General features: G+C 35.9%; 1 protein-coding gene across 3 annotated transcripts in view; it reads left to right on the top strand.

Annotated features, from left to right (window-relative positions):
- The window catches only part of LRRTM4 (leucine rich repeat transmembrane neuronal 4), a 644,127-nt gene extending 622,224 nt beyond the window's left edge, over positions 1-21,903 (top strand). For all 3 annotated transcript variants that reach the window (XM_039852540.1, XM_039852542.1, XM_039852541.1), the window contains one exon: positions 20,654-21,903. In XM_039852540.1, coding sequence (XP_039708474.1) covers positions 20,654-20,875 — 222 coding nt within the window. In that variant the 3' untranslated portion in view covers positions 20,876-21,903. The remainder of the gene's footprint in view (positions 1-20,653) is intronic.
- The last annotated feature ends 1,173 nt before the right edge of the window (positions 21,904-23,076 follow it).

Here is a 23,076-nt window from a genome sequence, read left to right as displayed (position 1 = left end):
CATGAGGTTCATTCCAGGCCAGCCTTACACTGAACTGTTTTTTTTCAGTTCACTCAGCAATGATTGGAGAGGCAACACACAGCCTTCTTGATGTTTCAGGGAATTGTTCTAAGCAAAGCTGTCAGAAACTATGGCACTGGGCCTCAGATCTCCCAAGAAGCTATTTAAGACCACTTAGGAAGCACAGTTGTTACAGAGATTCTGCGTGGAGCCATCGCTGCTGTCCCATTTCACTTCCATTCCTCATTTATACAATTAAAGCCACTTTAGTGGAATTTTATCTGAATTGCATCTCAATCAGGTTGAGTAGTTCTGAGTCAGCCACTGTTTTCTTCCTTCTGTCTGGTTCCTGTTGCATTAAATCCCACAAAACTCTAAGGTCACGACAAATAGATGATCTTGTATGCTGTTTCCAAATAGCTGATACAGCAATTCCAACCACTGTGCATGTGCATACACACACACACACACACACACACACACACACATCCCATCTTTTTTTCATCTTTTAACCATTTCTTTGAGTAGAAAGTGAGATGAGATGACCACATCACTATATTTTCAACAGTTCTTTGCCACTTATTTTTCGGTTGTTGTTTATTTTTGTTTCATTTCATTTCTCAGGATTAAACCTGTGTAGAAGCTAACCTGAGAGAAGGAGAAATATTAAAGAGCTTAGCAATAACATTGTGAACCAGGAATCGAACAGCTGCAAGGGCTTGTATTTGACAAAGAGTCAATTTTCAATTTGGATCTTTTCTAACTATTGTATAAATGAGAGGCATTTGCTAGCATTCTATTTTTTGAGGATTACAGAGATGAGACTAACTCGGACTCTTGGAACACGTCGCACAGTGTGGGTACTTAGTTGACCTAGAAAATCTCTCCAAGGGACTGAGAACAATTAGAAATTTAAATGCATGAAAATGGAGACATATTTTACGTTATGTCAAATGTTTCAATTGTACTACTGGGGAGTAAAAGACCTTCTATGACTTTGTTGGTGGATTTTTTAATGCTTCATGAACAAAAGGCGACATTCTCAAAATAGCTTATTTTAATCAGAAGATCTCAATATTTTACAGGTAGTTATTCATCTTTAAAAAAATAGAATGACCTGAAACCAGGCCTCAAACAGTAACATTAAGAAAGAAATGAAAAATAATATATATATATATATATATATTTGATTTACAGCATCCCAGATGTAGTGCTAGATGCCTGAGGGCTACATAGATACAAGGCAAAATCTCTACCCTCTGGAAACTTTCTAGATGAAGTAATCCCTTAGTGGTGCTCTGGTGACAATTATTGGAAAGTGACAACCACCACATGGTCAATGCAGATAATGAGACGGGAATTCAAAACAGCAAAGTTATTCTTGTTGGGGAATGGGTTATCTGAGAGAGCCGGCATATCATATGAGTTTTGAAGGACGACTATTTATGGAGTTGGAGAAAAGATAACCATAGTCCGGTCTGCATATATTATGTTAGTAACCCTTTAAAAACATGGCTTTGTTTATGGAAATATACTTATTTTCCTTCTAAGACCCTTTTGTGGAATTTTTGTTTCCTTCTTACTTGGTAACTCCTGTCATTGTCTCTCAGCTCAATTATATACACCTGGTGACTCTTCAGCTCTCTCTCTTAAAATCACACTGTGTATCAGAATCATCTGTGGAAACTATTCGAGCAGAGACTTCAGGGCCATAAACACAGAGGTGTGATTCAATAGGTCTGAAGTGGGGTATGATCATTTCCATTTCTAACAAGTTGACAGGTAATGCCGCTGCTGCTGGTCTGGAAGACCACTTCAATGAGTTCTAAAAGAATTACTTTTTCTTTAATTCATTTTCGACCTAAGCATGGTGGAAACAGAGAGCTGTTCCAGTGTGAAGACCATCGTCATTGTGGTAGATGATTACTCTAAAAAAACTGATTTGTTAAAACTGGGTGTCACGAACTTGAATTTGCACGTGAATCACCTAGAGGCCTTGTTAAAATGCTGATTCAGATTCAGTAAGTCCGGGGTGAGGGGGTGAGACCAGGCAGGGACTTTGCATTGCTAACAAGCTTCTAGGCGATGCAGAATGCGTTAGGAGGAGCGATGTGCTAAAGGACTTTTGGCATAGCACCATAACAACCATCTTAGTGATTTTTAGTTGCACATGAGCTTGTATTAGGGACATCTCATATCCCAAACTTTCCTAATTAATTTCACATTTTCAGTTATCTCACAACTGTCAACTACTCCCAACAGAAAAAGACCTTTTTATTCACAGAAACATACACAATAAAGCAAAGTGTACCTTAAATATCCTCCAAATTAATTCCTTCATTTTACTTATCAAGACATTTTTCTAGTCCTACATGTGATTGGGAATAAAAAGAACATGGTGTAATCATTTAAGACCTTTTTTTGTACTTTTCAAGACAGCTTTAGTCTAAAAAAATTGAAGTTTCTTAAGTAGCAGTGGCAGTTTACGAAACCAAGGTAGCAGAATGATCCTTCTTGTCCTATGGAGATGTCAGTGACCTTCATCTGCCTCTTACTATGGCTATAAAATGAAACACCTACTTTATAGCCTCGCTCTTCCTGAACCTAGTTGGTGATTAGGAGCAGGCCCTCAATGAAACATGAGTCATTTCTTAAGCAGTGCCACAAGATGCTGCATTTGGTGTCTTTGTTCAAATCTCTTCATAATACGAATAAGAGTGATGTACATATCGAAAGAAGACAATTTCAGGTGTCGGTTTCATGTGGATTTCAGTAGAGTGTGTCCTCAGCACTTTCTATTCCCTACAATGAACAAGACAATTGATATCTCCCAATCCTTCAGTTATCATAAACAGTTTTCCTGATTTCTGTAAAATTTCCGAAATGCCAAGAGAATGGCTTTGTTCTTGCCCTGTGAGAGGGATATTTATAGAGTAAATCTGCCCTGAAAAACAGAGTTTTTGTTTTCTTATTTGTTGAGGATTTACTTTTGTCCATTAGAGAACACAATAGAAAAGCACTTTGAATTGACAAGCATAAACTTCCAGTCTTAAGTTTCTCCATGTACAAGTTTAAGATGAGGATACTGTGCATTGCTCTCAATTAGTCATAGAAATTAGAAATGACTTTTTCCCTAGGAAAAGATAACTTGTATGCTCTTAGAAAGAGTATTTAATCCTCTTTAAAGAAACCAACAATTCTTAGGTAGTGCTTTTGCATGCTATACATTTTCAGCTGATCTAATGAAAAGCCAATATTTTCTCTAAGACAAAACCTTATTTCACTCATTCACCAATGCATCCATTCATCATTGCATCAGGCAGACTCAGCTTTTGATATTAAGTATTATACATATTTGTTATGAAAAATTGATAGAAGAGGTTACCATCCTTAAAATTTTTGCATGTAAAAAAGCAATTGTACTTTTTCCCTTACAGTCCTAATTCTTTAGGGAATTAATCAATTTGTCCAGTTTTGAAAAGTATTTTCAGAGAAACTATTGCTTTCAAATATCAGCATTTCATATTGCTAAACCAAAGCCCTTACATAAATGAGCTTTGTCTTTTAAAAAGCTTCATATCGCTATATAATATGCATATAAATTAAAACCTGCTTTTTCTGTGTTTCTAAATTATAGATTTTAAGATTTAATTGGTTATATATCATAAATCCTTATGAAATTGTCTATATTGTTTCAAGATTCTGGCACTTGAAAAACTAACACTTAAATGATTTTGTGCTTAACTTTTTATTAAATCTCAGGAATAGATTTAATTAACATTTCATACATTCTTTCTGTTCCTGATGGTTTTAACACCATTCTGACTAAAAACTAAACCTAGTTTATTTTAACATTAAGGTGCCAGAGGTAGACCTAAGTCTACCTCTGCAAAAATAGGCAAGGCAAAGAGAGGTAAGAGTGGAAGTAAAGAGGCATGGAAGAATAAAAGGAAAAGAGAAACGAAAAGAAAAAGAAAAGAGAGACAGGAGCAAAGAAGACAGTAAGGACAGAGAAGTAAAGGAAAGAGTTTTAAAAAAGACATGAAGAGTGGGAGTGTAGAATGACAGCAAGAGTTGCCTTGGGGAGGCCCGATGAGAGTACCCATCAAATTCCCAAGAGCAGCAAAACATGTAACTGCTACCTAGGAGACCAGACCATGTTAGCATACCTCCAAATCCTTTCACTGAGGACCAATGGAGCACACAGACTGCAAAAAGGCAGCTGGTCGAATCTCTATGTCTCAAGATGATGTTCTAGCTCCAGTAACTGAGTCTTTTAACTGTTCTATGTGTTGATTAATAAAATTGATTGGTCCTATTTACAAAATAAATAAATAAAGGCAAGAAAAAAGTTGGCTTAGATGGCACTCTGAAAATTCCTTTATTATTTACTTGTGAATGATTCACTAGAGCCAGCTCTGACTTTCTGAACTGCAGATATTATGGACTGGTTTATTTCTAAAGGCAACGTGTTTGCTTGAGGCAGAAGTTAGGCACCGAGGCTAGAGAGACATTTTCAGTACCTGACCCGTATGCCTCAGTTTTACCATATTTTAAATGAGAATTATATTAGCAGCTAAATCATAGGATTCTTGTGAACAATACATGAGTTTTTCACATCAAACACTTATAGAGATAGTGGCACAGAGACATCACTCAATAAATGTTAGCAATTAGTACCGGTGAAAATTTATCATTCTACATTTAATTTAAGCAAAATGAACATGATGTTAAATGCCTGTATAAGTTGCTACATGTGAGCCTAAAACTCCATGTTAGAGTCCCAGAAAAAGACATTATACAATAAAAAATTTTAATCAAAGAGAGTTTAATGGAGGGAATTTTATAGAAAGGAAAGCTGAGTTAAGGGGAAACATACAAAGGATGGTGAATAATTCAAATAAAACAATCAGGGCACAGTTACCCACCCTCCACTCCCTTGGCCTGAAGGAGAAGAGGAAAGATAGTGTTATCAGATCCAAGTAGGACCAGTAGTTGTGAAATAGGGCACATCTAAAAGGAACTATAACCGTAGCAGAGGCTTGCTTGACAGTGGCACTTTGACAAATTTAGATCAGATAATTCTTTGTTGTTGTTGTTGTTGTTGTTGTGTGTCTTGAACATTGTAAGATGTTTAATAATATCTTTGTCCTCTACCCACTAGTTTCCAGGAATATCTCAGTCTTGACAACCTTTCGTCTTGACAAACTCAGTCTTGACAATAGAATTGCCTCCAGATATTGCTAAATGTTCCCTGGGAGGCAAAAGAACCACTGCCGTGGAAGAAATAGCCACTCCAGAACTATAGCAAGGCCAGAAGGGGTAGCAAAGAATAAATGCTCTGACCTTCCTCTCCTACCATCACCGGGTGCCTCTCATTACTGAAACTAATCAAAGCCAGATAGCAAGGGAGCTTGGTAAAGGAGTCTACTCATAGGATGAGCCTTCTTGGGCAGAAGGCAGGACGTAGAAGTGTGGGAAAGGGTCTGAGGGGACAAAAGATCAGTATGCCTTCCAAAAACATGCATTAAATTAGAATTACCCAGACTCCTTTTTGATTGTTACAATCTTCTGGGGTAACAAAAAACAAATACCCTAGCATGTTAAGAAAATGTGTTAATGCATTGGACTCCAGTTGGACATCATGAGAGCTATAAATGTCTCCAGCTTGGATTTCAAATGGTCATTAGAATAAGGCACAAAGAAGGAAAAAAATACCCTCGTATATAACCCCTTCTCAGCTCTAGCCTTATCTACATAGTATAAAGATTAACATTATATAATGGAGGGTACAAGAAGATGTTTAAGAAAGAAGAATGTAAAGCATCATGCTCCTGTAAACTTTTCCATAAACTCAGGGACAGTTTCCCAGGAGGGAGATTTTGGCATCTTGTGACAGCCAATGTACTGATCCTTGCAATCTTCCCCTCAGCCCAAATACTACTAAGTCCATAGATTCTGCTATGAAATACCACAATTGCACTCATCTCTCTCAGGAAATTATTTCTAGAGGTTTACATAAGAATCAACAATACTTTCTCAAAAGTATCAGCTACAACCACATGCCCTCCATCATGTGTCAGCATCCACCCATGCAAAACCTCACAGTGATGGTGCCTGTATTATTCTATTCAGCTCAGGTTGTCACAGGCTGGGTGACATAAACAACAATTCTGTAGGCTGATAAGTCCAAGATCAAGGTGCTGCTGATATGGTAGGTTTTATGCTTAGGCCCCTTCCCTTGGTTTGTAGGTGGCACCATCTTACTGTGTACTCCCATAGCCTCTTCTTTACAGACACATGGAGAGAGAGAGGAAACTTTCTGCTGTCTCTTCTCATAAGAACATTGATCCTGTGGAAGCAAGACCCCACCTTTACGACCTCACTTAACTTTGGTTATGTCCTTCGAGGCTCCATCTCCAAATGTAGCCACACTGAGGGTTAAGGCTTCAGCAGATAAATTTGTGTTGGGGTGGGGGGCGGGCACAAACATTGAGTCCAAAACATTAGTATATGCCTTCTTTAGTATTCAGTGTGTCACAAATCTTTCATGAAGCTTTTCGTCAACTTCTGATTTCCACGACCTATTGAGCCTAGGCAATGGACAGAAATGGGGTGTTGTCCAATTTTCTCTTTTACTCTTCTCAATTTTCTCATTCCCTGCTTGCACAAGTTCTCCCTCTACCATCAGTCATTACATAGACTTCCTACTCCATCGCAGAGGTAGAGGTGGGAAACTGTATTATATATATATATATATATACACACACACACACACACACACACACACACACTAGCAACATGTTGACCTTAGGTTAGTTAAATAAACATTTTCTGTTTTACCCAATTAAATAAACTACATTAAAAAATGCTATATAATTTATAATTCTCACTGAATGATCATCTCTTAGTCTGAGTCAATTAGGCTTTCCTACATGTTTAGCTAAAAAGATAATAAGTCCTTTTTATGTTTTCACTTAGTTGAATACAAATTACCTGCCATCCTAGAAAATGGTACTCTGGGTGGCCTTGTGGGAGCCACATAAAATTCAATCTAGCCAAAGACTATTGGGCCCTTTTTCTATCAAATTCCTCAATACTAGACTCAATTCCAAGAATCTAGGACTTCCCTGAGGGTGTAAATTTATGAAGAAATAATATTTATAATTTACTATTATAAAGAATAAGTATGATTTTTTTTTTATAATGATAAACCAGCAAACCACAATTCAGTTGGAATTATAAAAAAAATTAGTCATTCCATTGAGCATTCCTGGTAATATTCAATAAGTGTCAGCCTTCTTGCTAAAAGGTAATGGTTTTTCTGCATTAAGATGCAGGTCAGAAATAAGAACTTCCAAATCAAACTGTTAACAGCAGTGGGAAATTAGGAATCTAGGCTAAATACCATGATTAGGGTCAAGAACTCAGAAAGGTCAGGATCTAGAGGAAACATGTAAAATTGAAACATAGCAGTAGATTAGAAGTGACCTGCTTAGATAGAAAGAAAGATTCTCTGAATCATAATAAACTTACATAGCCAAAGAAGCTATGTGAATTCATTGAAGTGATTTGGGATAAACGGTAGGTAATGATGGAATTAGAATACAAGAGGGCACAGTGGAATTTTTGGTAGAAAATATAGAGAAGAAATTTGGTCAGGGAAAAAGAAACACAATATTAAAGAAACAGTGTAGAGAGAGTAGATACTCAGAAGACATTAGACTTTGGGTGTTGGCCAAAGAAAACAACGAAGTACAGCATGATGGATTGACCCAGCTCCCCTGGAATATGTCAAATAATCTCGCCACTTAATTTAGCTTCATTCCGAATTGGGGACCAATGGAGGCAGTCTGTAAAGTCGGTACTTGCAGTGCTGGGGAACTATAAGCATGTGGACATTGTGGCCTGTGGTGAGACATGGTAGCAAGAAACAAGTAAGTAAGCCCTGTGATCTTTGGGGTGGGTGGCAGCTGAAATTGGGGGTGGTGGGTGGAGGGTGGGGCATAACTCCTTTAAGCTGTTCTCTGTTGTCTCTCACACAGAGATAATTTCCTCCTATGATTTACTACCACAAACGGCAGATTTCATGAACTATTTGTCAACTCTTACTTTCCCAGTGGCAGAGACACCCTTTTATAGCCCCCCTATGTATATGTGTGTCAGGTTGCTTTAAAGCAGAGATGAATTTAATGACCCTTCCCTAAGTTTCTCCTAGCCATTATTGTTTACTTGCTAACACTTTGGGGTTTTAATTCTTTTTCTTTCCTTCTAAATTTATCACTTGATGAAAATAATTGGGAGGTTTGAATATTTTTCAACAGTAGGAGTCTTTATTAGCTTTTAAGTAGATAAAAATATCCTTTCTTCCCCACAGTGCAAAATGGAATGGGCTATTACTACCATCCCAGTAAATTAAATTACTTAAAAAAAATAAAAGAAATAGATTGTGAAAATGTTTAGCCAAAGGAGTTCTCCAGCTGACTGAACGTTTATGGGCACTTCGCCATCAAGGCAAGGTAAATCCACCTACAAGTAGCTATTTAAAAAACATGTGTATAATGATAGTTGTTAAACTTACCCAATTGAATTACATCTAATTTTAGACAAAAGAGTAGAATATATACATAACCAAACTGATAACTAAAAAGGACGGTAGAATAATCACTGACAAGAATATGAATGAGGCCAACCGAAGAAGATCAGACTAGTGAGACAAAATAATTAGCAGCAATGAACTGAACTTAAGAGAAAGGACAATTTAATTGGAGAGTAAAAAACGCACATATGTGCACCATGTTTGGTGACTTCTGACTGGGAAGTAATGGGCTCTGTTTTAAGCCAGGCGGTCTCTAGGCAGGTGTGGGGAATTAGGTAAATTATACTGCATACTTCCTGTGGTGCCTAGATCTTTATGGGAAAGCAATCTAAATTTAACAAGGATCAGTGTTCTCAGCCTTGGTCGCACATTTGAATCACCTGGGGGGCTATTTTAGAATAACGTGGCCTAGGCCATACCCCAGAAATTCTGATTTAAATGATCTTGGATAGAGACCCAACATAAGTATTTTAAAAATCACCTCAGATGTGTCAAAGTGGCAGCTGGGCCTGAGAACCACTGCTTTAAGGGCAATTCGTGTGGTTGATGAAATCTCAAATGACACGTGAAAAGGAACGAGGCACTCCATTTCTTGGCCTCCATTAAGGGTGACATGGCTTGATCGTTTTGTTTCTCAGCAGAAGCTGAGAAAGTAGCTGTAGTAGCATCCTGACCCCTCCATATCTGGGAAGTATGGTTAGTCTCCACTGCTCGTCATAACTTGAGGATGCTTTATTCATGAGAGACTAAGGCCAAGTGTTGGGCTGAGAGGTGAGGATAACGACTGAAGAAATTGGAGTGCAGAATCCATTCTTTACATGGGCAAGTTGTGGATGAATTGGATAGATTGTTAAATTTTGAAAAAGAGTCCATAGGACGGGGTGGCTTCACAGTGTAATGGTTAGCACGTCTACTTTACATGCAGAAGGCCGTGGGTTCCCACTCCAGGTGGACCAGGCCCCGGGTGTACGCCGGGAGCACATCAGGGAGATGCCAGCCTTCAGAGATCCAGTTCTTAAAGGGAGATGGCAACACCCATAGATCAGGGGTGGGAGCGGGGCGTGGGATCAAAGAGGAGAAAAAATGAATAAATAAAAAGAGTCCATAGGAAGCCATGTGCCATGGCAATAGTAGCAGACATGTTGACTCTATATAGAAGCTGCATGTGACACCAGGATTTCTCTTGGTGACTTTATAAGTATCCAATCTTTGGATCAAAAACCACCTGGTAAGCTTACTCCTTCTTCTTCCTTTCTTGTCATTTTTCATACATCTCCAGTATTGCACTGTACCATAAATAATTTCACCTTGTAAAAATATGCTCACATTTGTGTTTCATTTTAGGCTATGGGTTCCTTAAGGTCATGCACATCTTTAGTCATTCTAATATCTTTAGCTCTCAAAACAACGCCAGGCATGCAAATATTTGTAGTAGACGTGTGCCATCCTAGATCCCTTGTTTAAATTCAAAGCTGAGAATGGATGGGAGACATAGAAAAAGATAAAACAAAGGGAGGAGTTCACAGTTTTTGAGGCAAACTTCCAAATAAAACCAAATTCTCTAACAAATATCTCATAAATTCACACATTCTTTTAGAATACATTTATTAAATATTCTAGCCAGACAGCCATAAAAGCTCTCTGACAGCATAGAGCTTACACTGAGGGAAAACAGACAGTAATGGAGCAAAGATATACATAATCACGAATATTTAACATTTTGATAGATGCTGTGAAGAAAATAAACAGAGAATTGAAACAGGGAATGGCTTGCATATGTGTACAAGGATATGGTGGTATTTTTTAGACAAGATGATTAGGAAAACATGATATTTAAGTTATGACTCTAAAGATCACCATAATCCCCACTGAGAAGAGTTGGAAAAAGAATGTCCCAGGCAAAGGGAATTCAAGTTCAAAGGCTCAGATATGGGAAGAGCCTCGGTGAGACTGAGAAATAGAAAGAAGGCTTTTTAACTTCTCCACAAAACAAAACAAAATCAAACCTATTTATGATTAGATGGCCTGTGAACCTAACTTCTTTTACAACATCGCCAAAGTTCTGCAAGCTTTTTGTTGGCCGCCACCATGCTCCCAGGGGCATGTTCACTGGCCTGAGCTTTGCTTCAGATCTTCACTAAAAGGTCATTGGGCGTTTATTCTGTGAGAGCTTATTTAATCTAAATAACCTGAATGGTGATTTCAGAACTCCCACTTGAAGGTTCAAGTCTGACTTCTAAGTTCTAAGGTCATGTGAGTCCAGCTCTTTGTCTACGATCCACTGAGAGCTTTATGCTAGAATGGAAAATCTGGATCTTCACAAGGCAACATGCAATGCACACCGGCTGAGAGCACTTTTCTCCCTCTGCTTTACTGACTTGATTATTCCATTTTTTCATGGGCTAAAGGGTGCACAGTAGACCTAGCATACAAAGTGCACAATATTAAACACACTAGATGTTGTCTTTCTATTGACAAAATTGTTTGAACTATTTTAATACAGGGATTTTCAATCAGATGTCTGCCCTTCTATCAGTTCTGAGGAAGCCCCTTGAGTAAAGAAGCTTTATTTTATTTTTCTTCATATACTCAGCACCTATCACAATGCCTAACTCATGGTAAATTAGCCTCAAGCTAAATAGTTTTATTTGTAATGGTTCAAAAAAATCAAAAGATGATAAATATTTTGACACCTGAAAATTAGCATTCAAAATCAATTCTTATTGAACAGAGCCACACTCATCCCACTCATTTATATTTTTTTCTAAGCCTACTTTACACTATAATGGCAGAGTTGATTGAGTTCCCTAGTTGTGACAGAGACTTTATGGCTGCAAGCTTAAAATATATACTACTGGCCCTTTATGGAAAAGTTTGTCAACCTCTGTGATAAATATTTTCCATGTGAATGAATGCATAAACAAATGAACAATGATGGCAAATTTATTTTTATATAATCACTTGTATACACTTCATGGCAGAGATCCAGGCAATAATCTAGATCTTAGCATATTTTATTAAAAATACAAGACCAGTACTATTTATGCATTACTGTGCCATGCTGTTCTAAAATATAGTCAATCAAAATAAAAACTTTAATTGTGCTTTCTAAATGTGCTTCTATTGTTGTAATTAAATATATACCATCATGCTTCTTTTCATTAGTATCAGCCAGTCCCCCAAGAAGTTTTATTTAGAATCAGGTTACAAATCTCATTCTATCAAGTATGTATATGTCTTTCTGTGTTTTTCATTTGGTCCTAAACTTTCACCCTGGGATTTGCAATTCTACTTTAAAAAGGTACAGGAATGCAAGAAACTTAACAGACTTCCTTATATGTGACTTTCACATTTACATCTTTAAAAATCTAGTTTTTACTAACTACCACTGCACTGTTGAATTGGATGATTTGGGAGATTACAAAGTGAGTACATCTTCAGAAAACCAAACAGATAAGTTTCATTTGGATTAGACAAGATGCATGCTCTTGCGTAAAGCACATTATGAACACTATGGACTATTTAACACAAAGCTATACAGAATGCTCGACAGACTAATGTGGAAACTAGAAATAAGCTACTGTGAACACTGTGGAGAAATCAAAAGTGAACCTGGAAGGAAAGGGGCTGTGATGCCCATCACTTGCACCTTCCATTATCGGCATTACTGCTGCTTTTTATCTATTTCCTTTTCCAAATTTCTGAGGAGGGATGATAAAACAAATCTTAATATGAATCTATTACATGTGCTAAGAAGTTTTGGGTTTGTTTGTTTGTTTTCTTCGGAATGGTTTTGTTTTTAAGTTTCCAAATCGGGGGTCAAGTAATAATCATTGTCTTCCTTTTTAGAAAAGACTTGTCTTCTGTAGATCATTACATATCATTGAAACTTCCACAATATTTTTTAGAGAGAAAAGATATGGGTTCTGAAATTTTAGTGTCCCTATTTTTTAAGTATTTCGGAAGCAAATTTATGTAGACTTTTCTTAAATAGGATGTTTGCTTGCCACGCACTATTGGGGAGACCTTACTCTTCAAATTCAGAGACCAAAGCTATGAAAGGAAAGTCTTTGGAAGCTAATACTCACTAATTAATCCAGCTCATTAGCCCAAAATCTCACTGAATGCTAAGAGTGCTGCTAATGTAATAAGCTTCCCAGTTAATGGAGTCAAAGCTAACTTCAAAGAATGACTAGTACCTCATTCATTAACTTAATCAACTCTCTAGACACCTCACAGACAAGGCATCCTGGTAGGAGAGCAATAAAGATTTAAGTGGGTGTCTGTTCTGTTACCCCATCAGCGACTTAAAAGTTAAAATTTGGACAACCATGAGTGCACAAATAGTACACACTGCCACCTTTAAATAAGAACAGAACAAGAAAAACAAGTGCTACTGTGCAGTTTTTATCAGAACTCTAGTTTAAAATAGTTTGAACAAGTTAGTCAATAGAAAGACAACATCTAGTGCGTTTAGTATTGTTCGTTTTGCATGCTAGATCTCTGTCCACACTTTAGCCCATAAAAAAAATGCAAGTGGGACAGTTATTACTGTGCAACATCTTCTTGTTTTCCTTTAAAGATTTTCTAAAACAAAGGTCAATAAATTTAATGAGTGTATTTAACAAATCTTAATAGATTATTTTATATTTTTTACATTTATCATTCATTTAATTTTTAAAACGAACTGGGAGAAAGATAAGATTTTTATTGTTCTTTCAATCAACAAATATGTGAATACTTATCACGTACCCAAGCAATGTCTAGATGATGAGGAACAATGAGGATGCATTTTAAATTATTTTAGTTTTTATTCATTTTTAGTAAATCTTGTCCTTTGCTCTAGTCCTTTGAATTTATCATCTTCTCTTGAATTTTTGTATTTTCTTATTTCTGGAGCTACTTCTCTATTATAGCTACTACTTAGGGAGGAAGATTTTGTTTCTGTATAAAGCATGTGGATGTCAGAGATTGCATGGGCTTCTTCTTTTTTTTTTTTGAAAGATATAGATTTTGTTTAATTAATAAACCAAGTAACAGTGGGGGTTGTGAAAAAAAAAGAGCAGGCACTGGTGAAGGCCACTGAACAAGAAGAAATAAAATCCTAGGGAGAAAAGTTTTATTTCACTTATGTTGCTTGAAGAACTCACCATTTTCTTAACTAGAAGGTGATTTTTCTGGTTCAGGAATACCCTTGCTTTATTTAGTGTCCTACAATGTGCACCCTGGAAGTGAGACTTATTCTATTCCTCCTCCCCTTCTGACACTCTCCCTGATTTCACTCATGGCCAGTAAAAGAAAACCCTGCTTTTTCTTTTTACCTCAGCCAATCCTGGAAACTCAAAGCTAGTGAGTGTTTAACAGTTCTGCAAAGGACATTTCCTCAGCCCAAACCAGCTTTTTCTTCAGTTACATTGAATTATATACAAATATATTTTTTAATTTGTTCTCTTCTCTAATGTATGTTGTAGGAACTTCTAAGAGGTTTTTTGTTTTGTTTTGTTTTTTAATTTGGTGATAGAAAATAAACAAACAAATGAAATCTCTGTTTAAAAAAAAACAATTCATTTGAATGGAGTATTGAAAAGGTAATAATCAGGGCTCAAATTTCCATCTTGATACAGAAGAGCAGTTATTAACTTTGAGTTCAAGGTACTTTTTCAAAATTGTGTTTTAAAATTAGCTTTATAACAAATGTCTTATAGATAATGTCATGTGATGTTGAAAGTTTTACTTTTTAATTAACAGAAACTAAGGCTTAGATAATTGTGTTTTCTAATTAAGAAGAAAGCCTGCACTGAAAAAAAATGAATAAGAATGTTTCATTGTAGAATGGGATTAAATAATATAATTTGATAAATTGATTTAGATTCATTACTTAACTTTTGTATCTTTTTTATATTATAAATGCCTTTAGATATTCAAAACTTGGGAAGGCAAAATTTATGAAAAGCAATTGTTATTTTAATTATCTCAATTGAGGAGTGAGGAATGAAATCAGGTTTGTAAGAACTGTCAGTTTTGCAGCTCAGTCCAATGTCTCATATGCTTTTTGAAATGAAGTGAAGTGGCTGAGTTATTCTGCTTCTCTGGGGCCAATTGAGTAGAGTTTTTGCTCCTAGGCTTATGTGCCAGCCTCTGTGGGTCCTAGGGAGTGCTGGCTGGTCTAAGATGCCTCAGTGGCTCCACCAGGCCTTCCATCCCCCAGTGGGCTAGCTTGGACAGAATCCTAAGAGCTTTGGAATTCAAGCAATGTCACTGCCACTGTGTTCTATTGGCTGGAGACAGTTACAAGATCAGCCAGTATTCAAGCAAGGAGAAATAGACTCTAATTCTTGATGAGAGGAGCTGGAAAGACTCGTGGTCATTTGTGCAGTCTGCTATGACTGGACCATGTAAAACTTTGGAGCTGTCGCAGTCATGCGTCAAATCAGGTGGAAGAAGCTATTTCGCCATCAGGAAATGAAAATAACTTGTGGAGATCATCAGCATGATTGATTGAGAGGACCCAGTTAAATTTGTATTCCTGGTTTCAGTTGTTCCTGAGACCTGGTGGTACCATTGTTCTTCCCCAGTGTAGCTAGCTGTTAAATCCTTTCTTTTGTCTGTGAGTCAATTAAGTCTCCCTTTCAATCAACTAACATAAATGATCTGAGGTTCTGTCAACTTTAATCAAAACTTCTGAAAAAAACCTTTATTCAAACTCATTTACATTTTCTTATTCTCTGTCCATTGTTGTCACCTATTAATACAGTGAGTAGAATAAAGGCTAAGTTACATATTCATTTAGCTATTGCCCTTCATTTTTTAATCAATTTTATTTCCAATAAACCAAGTGTCCATCTTCATTAAGCAATTTAACTATATCAAATTCCTCATCTGGATTTGTAGGACGGTATTTTTTAAGTGGTCTGAGTAGTCTGACACTACCCTTTAATTCTGAAAATTAGAGACCAAATGTCATTTAGGAAATTGAAAATCAACTTTTTATGACATCAATTGAAAGAACTCATACTGAAATGCGAACAATGTTCATGAAAAGTTAATAAATAAGACTAATGATAGTGCATGGTAATTTTAGAATGATCAGGCTATTAAGCTTCTTATAACTAATGCTAATACCTTTGAGGAAAAAAGGTAGCAATATTAGAATTTCATGCTCATAAAAAAAAAAAGAAAACCCTAAACTTCAAAAGTCTTTCATGATCTCATATATCAAGAGCCCATTTTGCATTGCTCTCACATTTACTATATAGACACATTTCTCATTTTAAATGTAATTATTATGGGTGTAAAATTATGGGATCTGAATCAATTTGCAGACTTTCAAACTCCACGTATTTCTCTATAATTTTGTGCTTCCTCTTTGAATCACTAACACTACGAGCCACTGAAATTAAAAGGAGTATCTCCTTTTATACTCCCACCAGCATGTTGGAAGAAAAACATATTCCAGGCAAAGGGTAAATGATGTTTTTAGAAAATCAGAACACACACCAAAGTTTTTAAGCTTCTGGGTGCACAAAGTAGGACTGAAGCTTTGGATAATGAGCCACTCTGTGACCCTTTGTGTCCTTGCATCTCTAAACGGAAACTATAAGACAAAAGACAGTTTCTTCTCAGTGTTGAGTAAACTAGAGTGTGAATATGTCTTTTCAGTATATTCCTTCTTTCTTGAGAACAAGGGAGTACTTTCAGAGTTATCTAAAGTTTATAGAGGTAAATGAAGTGTCATTATTATCTCTATGTTCAGAGGATTCACAGGAAACTCAGAAGAATTAAAAGGACTATAATTAATGACAATAACGGTTTACCCCTTTGTATACTACCTTAGATTTGGTTATGAAGTATGCCTCTGTAGAACTTTATGTGCCTCTATAAAAATTTCAATTCGAGTTAAAATGTTTATACTCTTATGAGAAGCAAATGTCAGAATTTTAATACAGTATGATGTATTCTCCCAATGAGATTACTTCATTCCATGTACCATGCCCATTACCTGTAAGTAAAGTTCAGCTTCCAAGGCAATCAATGAACAGTCAAGCATGTGAATGAAGCCATCTTTAAAGTAGTGTTGTTGTGCTATGTTACAGAACGAAGTCCATCAGAGAGCTGATGGAATCCAGGGACCATTTGCGAAAGCTCTTAAGAACGCATTTACAAAAATACCAAATCCACATTAAGGGGAACTTAAGGATACTTTGTTTTGACTCTTGGAAAGGAAACAATGATACACACAGGGACCTAGGTGGTTAATGTACTGTACGTTATTACTATAAAGTACAAGACCTCAGTCTCCTAGGTCCTCAGAAACCACAAAGTCAGTTGATTACATAGTGCCCTGCAGAATAGGTTTTAACAGTAAATGAGCAAACATATCTGATATGCTTTCAGAGCTTGCCAATTCACTTGGCTTTTGAATTCTTGCTATTGGGCTATCGTGCAAGAGGAACGTTTACAATTTTTTTTACTCCGCTATAGGTTCTAAGGCCATTTCAGCTATGGAGAAAATAGCAGGGGCCCTTGTTCATTAAAGCAAAAAGTAAACTGGTCCAACTGTAATAGCAAAGCAAATTCTCTGAGTTCAGAAATGATGTTATATATAAACCTAAAGCTCTGCTGTTAGTGCAGGTCCTTGACATTTGAATCAACTTAATCTGAAGATAAATATCATGGTTTCTGAGTTATGAAATTGTTCATTCTCATTATAGTTCCACTTTAAAGACTTTATTTTACATTGACAATTCAATCATATTCCCCAATTAGCTACTGGTTTTCATCTGTAGATTAACTTGTTTGCGCCAAAGCATCTGTAAGACCCCATCTCACTCTTATATTCACTGCTCGCATGTGTCTGTAGATTCAATTATTTGCTTATTGCAATGACTGGTGAAAGACTAACCATGGTACTGTGAGAGGCTGGACAGAACCAGAACCCATGCTTAATGGTTACTTTGATGTCTTTTTATTATTTGGCCAATTTGGAGACAATGAGTCATTCTCTTAAATGAAAGTGTGTAACAGATGTTCTATACACAGTGAATGTTGCTATCATTTGAAATAATTTGGTGATTTCTTTTATGTTTTTGAGTTATACCTGTAAGCAAAGTAAGAGTGGACTGTGTAACTCTTAGGAAGGTCTTCATAAAATTCTTTCTGCAAATAAATTGAACTATCAGAACTAAGTGGTCTCACTTCTATGCTTTTTAAGAGTTTTGGCACTAATCACAGATACCTCTACCTATCTGACACACTGCAAAATCCTATGAGGTTTCCTAAAATAGTACTTGCTGACAAATATTTCATGTCTTGACCTAGACTGATTTACAGGAAGAGATCTATATGGGTAAGGAAAAATAAAAACTATTTGGGGTAGACCTGACTCGAAATTTAGTATCTATTAATTCAGCCACATTGTCTTATAGTTAGTGCCTTGCTCTCATTGTCGGCACAGAAACTAGTGTCTAATGTCTAAAACATCTCTGTATCAATCACAACTTTGACTTAGTATGTATTTTTTTCAGATTTTTTTGAGAACAGAATTATATAGGCAAGGTAATACCAACATTTTGTTTGATAAGAAATTAACTTTTTTATTATTTCATAAAGATTTACTGAAAATAGTGTTTGAATTTCATTAGAAGTCAATGTGCCTCTTCCTAAACACAGAGCAATATATATATTTAAATTTCTCATTCATTAAGAAAAACAGTGAAGTATATGAGTTAAGAAAAAAGAATAGTAAAAGCAAGATGAGAATTTATCCAGGCTATTGCTGATCACATGAAAATAAACTGTAATCTGAATATATGCTTTGATTATTTTTTAAAAGCATCCTGTACGGTGATTCCTAGTATAAAAAAAATCACAATATGACTCAGTAGACACAAACTCATATGCACACACACACATTTGAAACAAAATTTTTATGAAACAACTTATTCACGTGATATATTCTGATACTTTCTATTCTAATTAATTTAATTTCAAACATGTTTATCTGGATTCACTAAATTAATTTTATGGCCTGCTAATGAGTTGTGATCTGCTGTAGAAAATATTTCTTTAATTTATACCTTTTAAAATGTGAGGAGGTAACTTTTATCATAGAAAGTATGGAGGTGTTAAAAATATAATTCTCATATAAACAGATAGTGAATTTGTGTCACAATTTTATTTAACATATTAATGAAGTTACCAGGAAGAAAACACTAGACCTAGTTTGAAGAGCATTTCAGGAATGGATATATATAGTAATAGGAGGAATGGATTCTGCAAATAAGTTTTTAGTTAGATATAAGATGGGATCTCTTCCTACAGACCAATTAAGCCATAAGGCTTTTCCAGGTTAACTTCTCCACCAAATTATAAAATCATAACAATTTATCAATTCCTACAGTTTAACTTAGAGAAAGAGTTAGATCTAGCCCACTCAAAAGACAATCTATCAGTTATTTTTAAATAACTATATAAAGAAGTACTAACTAAATATAGTTATTAAGTTCATGCAAAAGCTAAAATATAGGGCCATAGTATAACAGAGACAGCAGCTTCAGGAAATAACTATCACCCCTACATCTGTAGGACTAAGGGACTAAACAAATATACTGGAATCATTAAACTCAAAAGTTTAGAGGAGGAGCTTTGTGGAGATAAACCTCAGACTTACCTCGTTCTGGAGTCTCTGAGGGAGACAGGATGAGATAAAATGTTGAAAACACTGCAAACGTTGGAAAGACCACAAACTGGAAGTGCCTGCTGTTATGGGAGGACTCGGCTACAGCCAGAAGGAAGTGTTGTTGAGAGCAGAAGAAGCAGAGAAGAAGCCCACCATGGGAGCAGTTTCCTCTATCCCTTGTAGCCTTGAATCTCCTTCCAGTGGTCCCCATGGGCAAAGTCTAACGGGGAGCAGCAGATCAAACAGAAATGGAATTTGCAAAGCCCCAGCCCAGCACCATAAAGCCAACTAGAGAAGTGGGGTTGGAGCCTAGAGACAACAGTTTAAACTGTCACAGCCTCAAACCTTCCAGGACAGTGAAGTGTTTGCAAATTTATCATCTGCGGACTGTTAATTAAGAGTGTCAGATTGGATCTAATGGGTTATGAGAAATGCTCTAGCATGATATCAAGAATTAAGCAGTCATCATTTTCTTTTTTCTAAGCTTGGGAGACATTTTTTTTATCAGAAATTTATGATTCAATCAAAAGCTGCAAAGAGAATCAAACATACTCTAATTTGAATATTTTCAGTTTTTCCTATTAATGGATTTCTGTAAACCATTATTCAGGGCTATAATTCTAAAATTAAACATATATTTGGCTTTTTGCTTAAAATCAGTAACATTACATATTATGAACACATAGATGTACCCACTTTCGTGATTATAGAGTTATTTTGGCCAAATTTTGTAGAATTGATAGAAATAATCTATGGGAAATCGTGATTCATTCTTAAAATTTTAAATAAAGTTATATATGCCCATAAAGATTTCAATTGTATATAAAGATTTTTTTAAGTAAAAAAACTCAATATATGTTTACATTTATATTTACACAAAATAGATCATACTACACATTCTTTCACCATCTTTTTTTCACTTATATCATATCTTGACACATTACAACAGATTACTACTCCCCAAGCTTTATATTATCTGTATCCAAAGGTATGAACGTACATAATATGTTTTAAATTCCTTGTTGATGGCAATTTAGGGTTTTTATAACTCTGTTGTGATAGATAGATAGATAGATATAGATAGATAGATAGATAGATAGATAGATAGATAGATAGATGATAGATGATAGAAGGAACATTGAAAATCTTTATATATGATTTTTATATGCAAAGTGTATATATACACATTTAAAGATATAGACACAAAACTATCAGTTAAGTACTAATAATCATTATTTTGTTTAATATTTATTAAGAGTTGAATCAGCAGTTGATGACTTAAAACTGCAAGAAAGAGAACAAAATACAATCTGAGTATCATCCTCTTATTTTTCCAAAGTATTTTTATAATCAGTCCTTCTCTTTATCATATCCAGATACCACACCACGTGAAGCCCTTGCCGTATTACAGCTACGACCAGCCGGTGATTGGATACTGCCAGGCTCACCAGCCGCTCCATGTCAACAAGGGCTACGAAGCAGTGTCCCCGGAGCAGGACGATGCCCCCAGCCTGGAGCTCGGGCGTGACCACAGCTTCATCGCCACCATCGCCAGGTCGGCAGCACCGGCCATTTACCTTGAGAGATTAACAAACTAACGAGAAAGCGACTCCTCACTGGGGGACTCGACGTGGGGGACCGGCAGGCTTTTGTCTTAAAGGCGAATGGGTGTCCAACATCGCGCAATCGCGCCGGTTCATCGTTCTTGTTAAAACATTTATGATACAGAGGAAAGAAAATCAGAACTGCGTAAAGAGGGTAGGCGCACCTGCAGCATAAACGGGAGGACTACAGACCTTTCTTGGCTTTAAAACATACAACAAACAAACAAAAATTGCTCCTGGATGTAAATAGTAAAAGTGTTGAGTTCTTATAAAAATAGATTTCACCCTAGCTATATATAGGTTTGTTTGTATATTTGCTTTTTCTACACTGCATGGTTGCTGGGCTGGAGAACCAGAGGGCGGGGGAAAAAAACCTGGGGCGGGTGGGAATTTGGGGAAATGGTATGGTTTTCCTTGTTAGATGTGTGTAACTCTCAGACTTTACTTCAGTTGCTTTATTTCCTTTTTTCCTTTTAAAATGCTGTCTGTCCTAGTTTGTTTTGTTTTATTTTTATTTTTTTCTTGGTCAAGTGATTCTGTTTCCAGTTCTAAACATGGGCATTCGAGTTTATATTGTACCAAAAGAAAATTTGCTTTACGACAGACAGCAAAGAAACAGAGTTGACCACAAAGAACTACTGGAATGAAAATCCGATAGGATCTGGATGAATGATCCTTCCAGACACACGATATACACAATGTGAAGAATTTTGATTTTCTCCTATTGGTGGTCCTAGCTGTGCATTTTCACAGTGTAAGAAGTCTGGAAAAGGGACCTGTGAAGACCTGCATTTGAAATGACCAACAGAAACACTCTTACATGGACTAGGAGTACAGGAAGAACAGTAATATTGTGGTCAATGAATGAAACTGCCAAGCTGACAAATTTCTAAACACAAGATTATGTGTAACATTGCTTTTCAATTATCAACTAGTTTTTGTGTAGTTTTTATCAATAAAAGAAAAAAAAGTTTGAAAAATAAATATATTATTTTGTGGTCGGTAAACCACAACCCACCTAATGTTGAGTGCTTTATATACATATTGTAAAATCCTTCTAGCCTATATCAGGGCAATTCAATAAGAATCAGTCGGTGTCTATCAATTGTCTGTGTGTTTTACCACCAGGTAGAGAGGTCTTACAAGGCATAGAAAGAAGTATGAGATGTATCTCATGCACTAACTCATTTCACAATTATTTTTAAGACATACGATGTAACTCAAAACTATATAACAACATGAAAAAAAAAGAGTAAGCATCTATGGAAGTTGGAAGTTGTATGAAAATTTAGGAGAGAAAGAACTGTGTGGAAACTGATTACTATCTGAAAGAACCATAGTGATCGCCCACATTTTTAACCAAAGATAAAAATATGCACACATAGGCTGAGCCATTTTCACTTGACTTCCTTAGTGCTTCCTTAGCAATGTCTCAACAATTCTTAGATTCACTATGGATATTATCCTAACCTAGCCACTGGTCTAATTTGCCTAGTTCTAGTTTTAAAACAAAATAAAATTATAGAATTATATCATCCTTTGTTAGGTCAGCTTTTGCATTCTGAAAGGTGCTAGTATATAGTGGTGTCAGTGGATTTTCTACAGAAATAATTTGATAGCTGCCCTCCATTTAATTCCAAATTCCACTAAAATATTAATAAAAGAGACGCATATATTTTTGCATCAAAATAAACTATCACAGAGTACTGAGCATGTTTATTTTTTTCTCAGTCATTCTGTTTTATTACAATTTTAAATTATACTTGAAGTAAAATTCTATCTTGACAAAAATATTATGTCATAATAAAGAAAATTCTATTGAAGAGAGTTTTTCACATTTGAACACAGGGCTACTGCTCCCAACTCTGGTAATTTTCCTATTAACATTTACAAACTAGATTATTATACCTGGGTATCCCTCCTAACCATTTAAGTAGAATGAATTGACTATGAATTTAAAAGTTAATTTCTTGGCATTGTGATTTTTCTTTTAAAAACTATTCAATATAGTTGTCGCAGAACATTTTGGAGTGTCTTCCCAAATACAAGGATTCTTCTCTTAACCTTTCCTTCCTTCTTCATCTATCCAACATCACCCATGTATCTCACTTGCCGCCCTACCCCTGCACTAGAAGCCATACCTGAAAACACTTGATAAAAATTGGCTTAAGTCAACTATTTATTTTGTTTATTTC

This window comes from Pteropus medius, unplaced genomic scaffold, assembly GCF_902729225.1.
Source record: "Pteropus medius unplaced genomic scaffold, Ma_sr-lr_union100, whole genome shotgun sequence".
In the NCBI taxonomy this organism is placed as follows: Eukaryota; Metazoa; Chordata; class Mammalia; order Chiroptera; family Pteropodidae; genus Pteropus; species Pteropus medius.
This window is presented reverse-complemented; position numbering and strand designations above follow the sequence as displayed.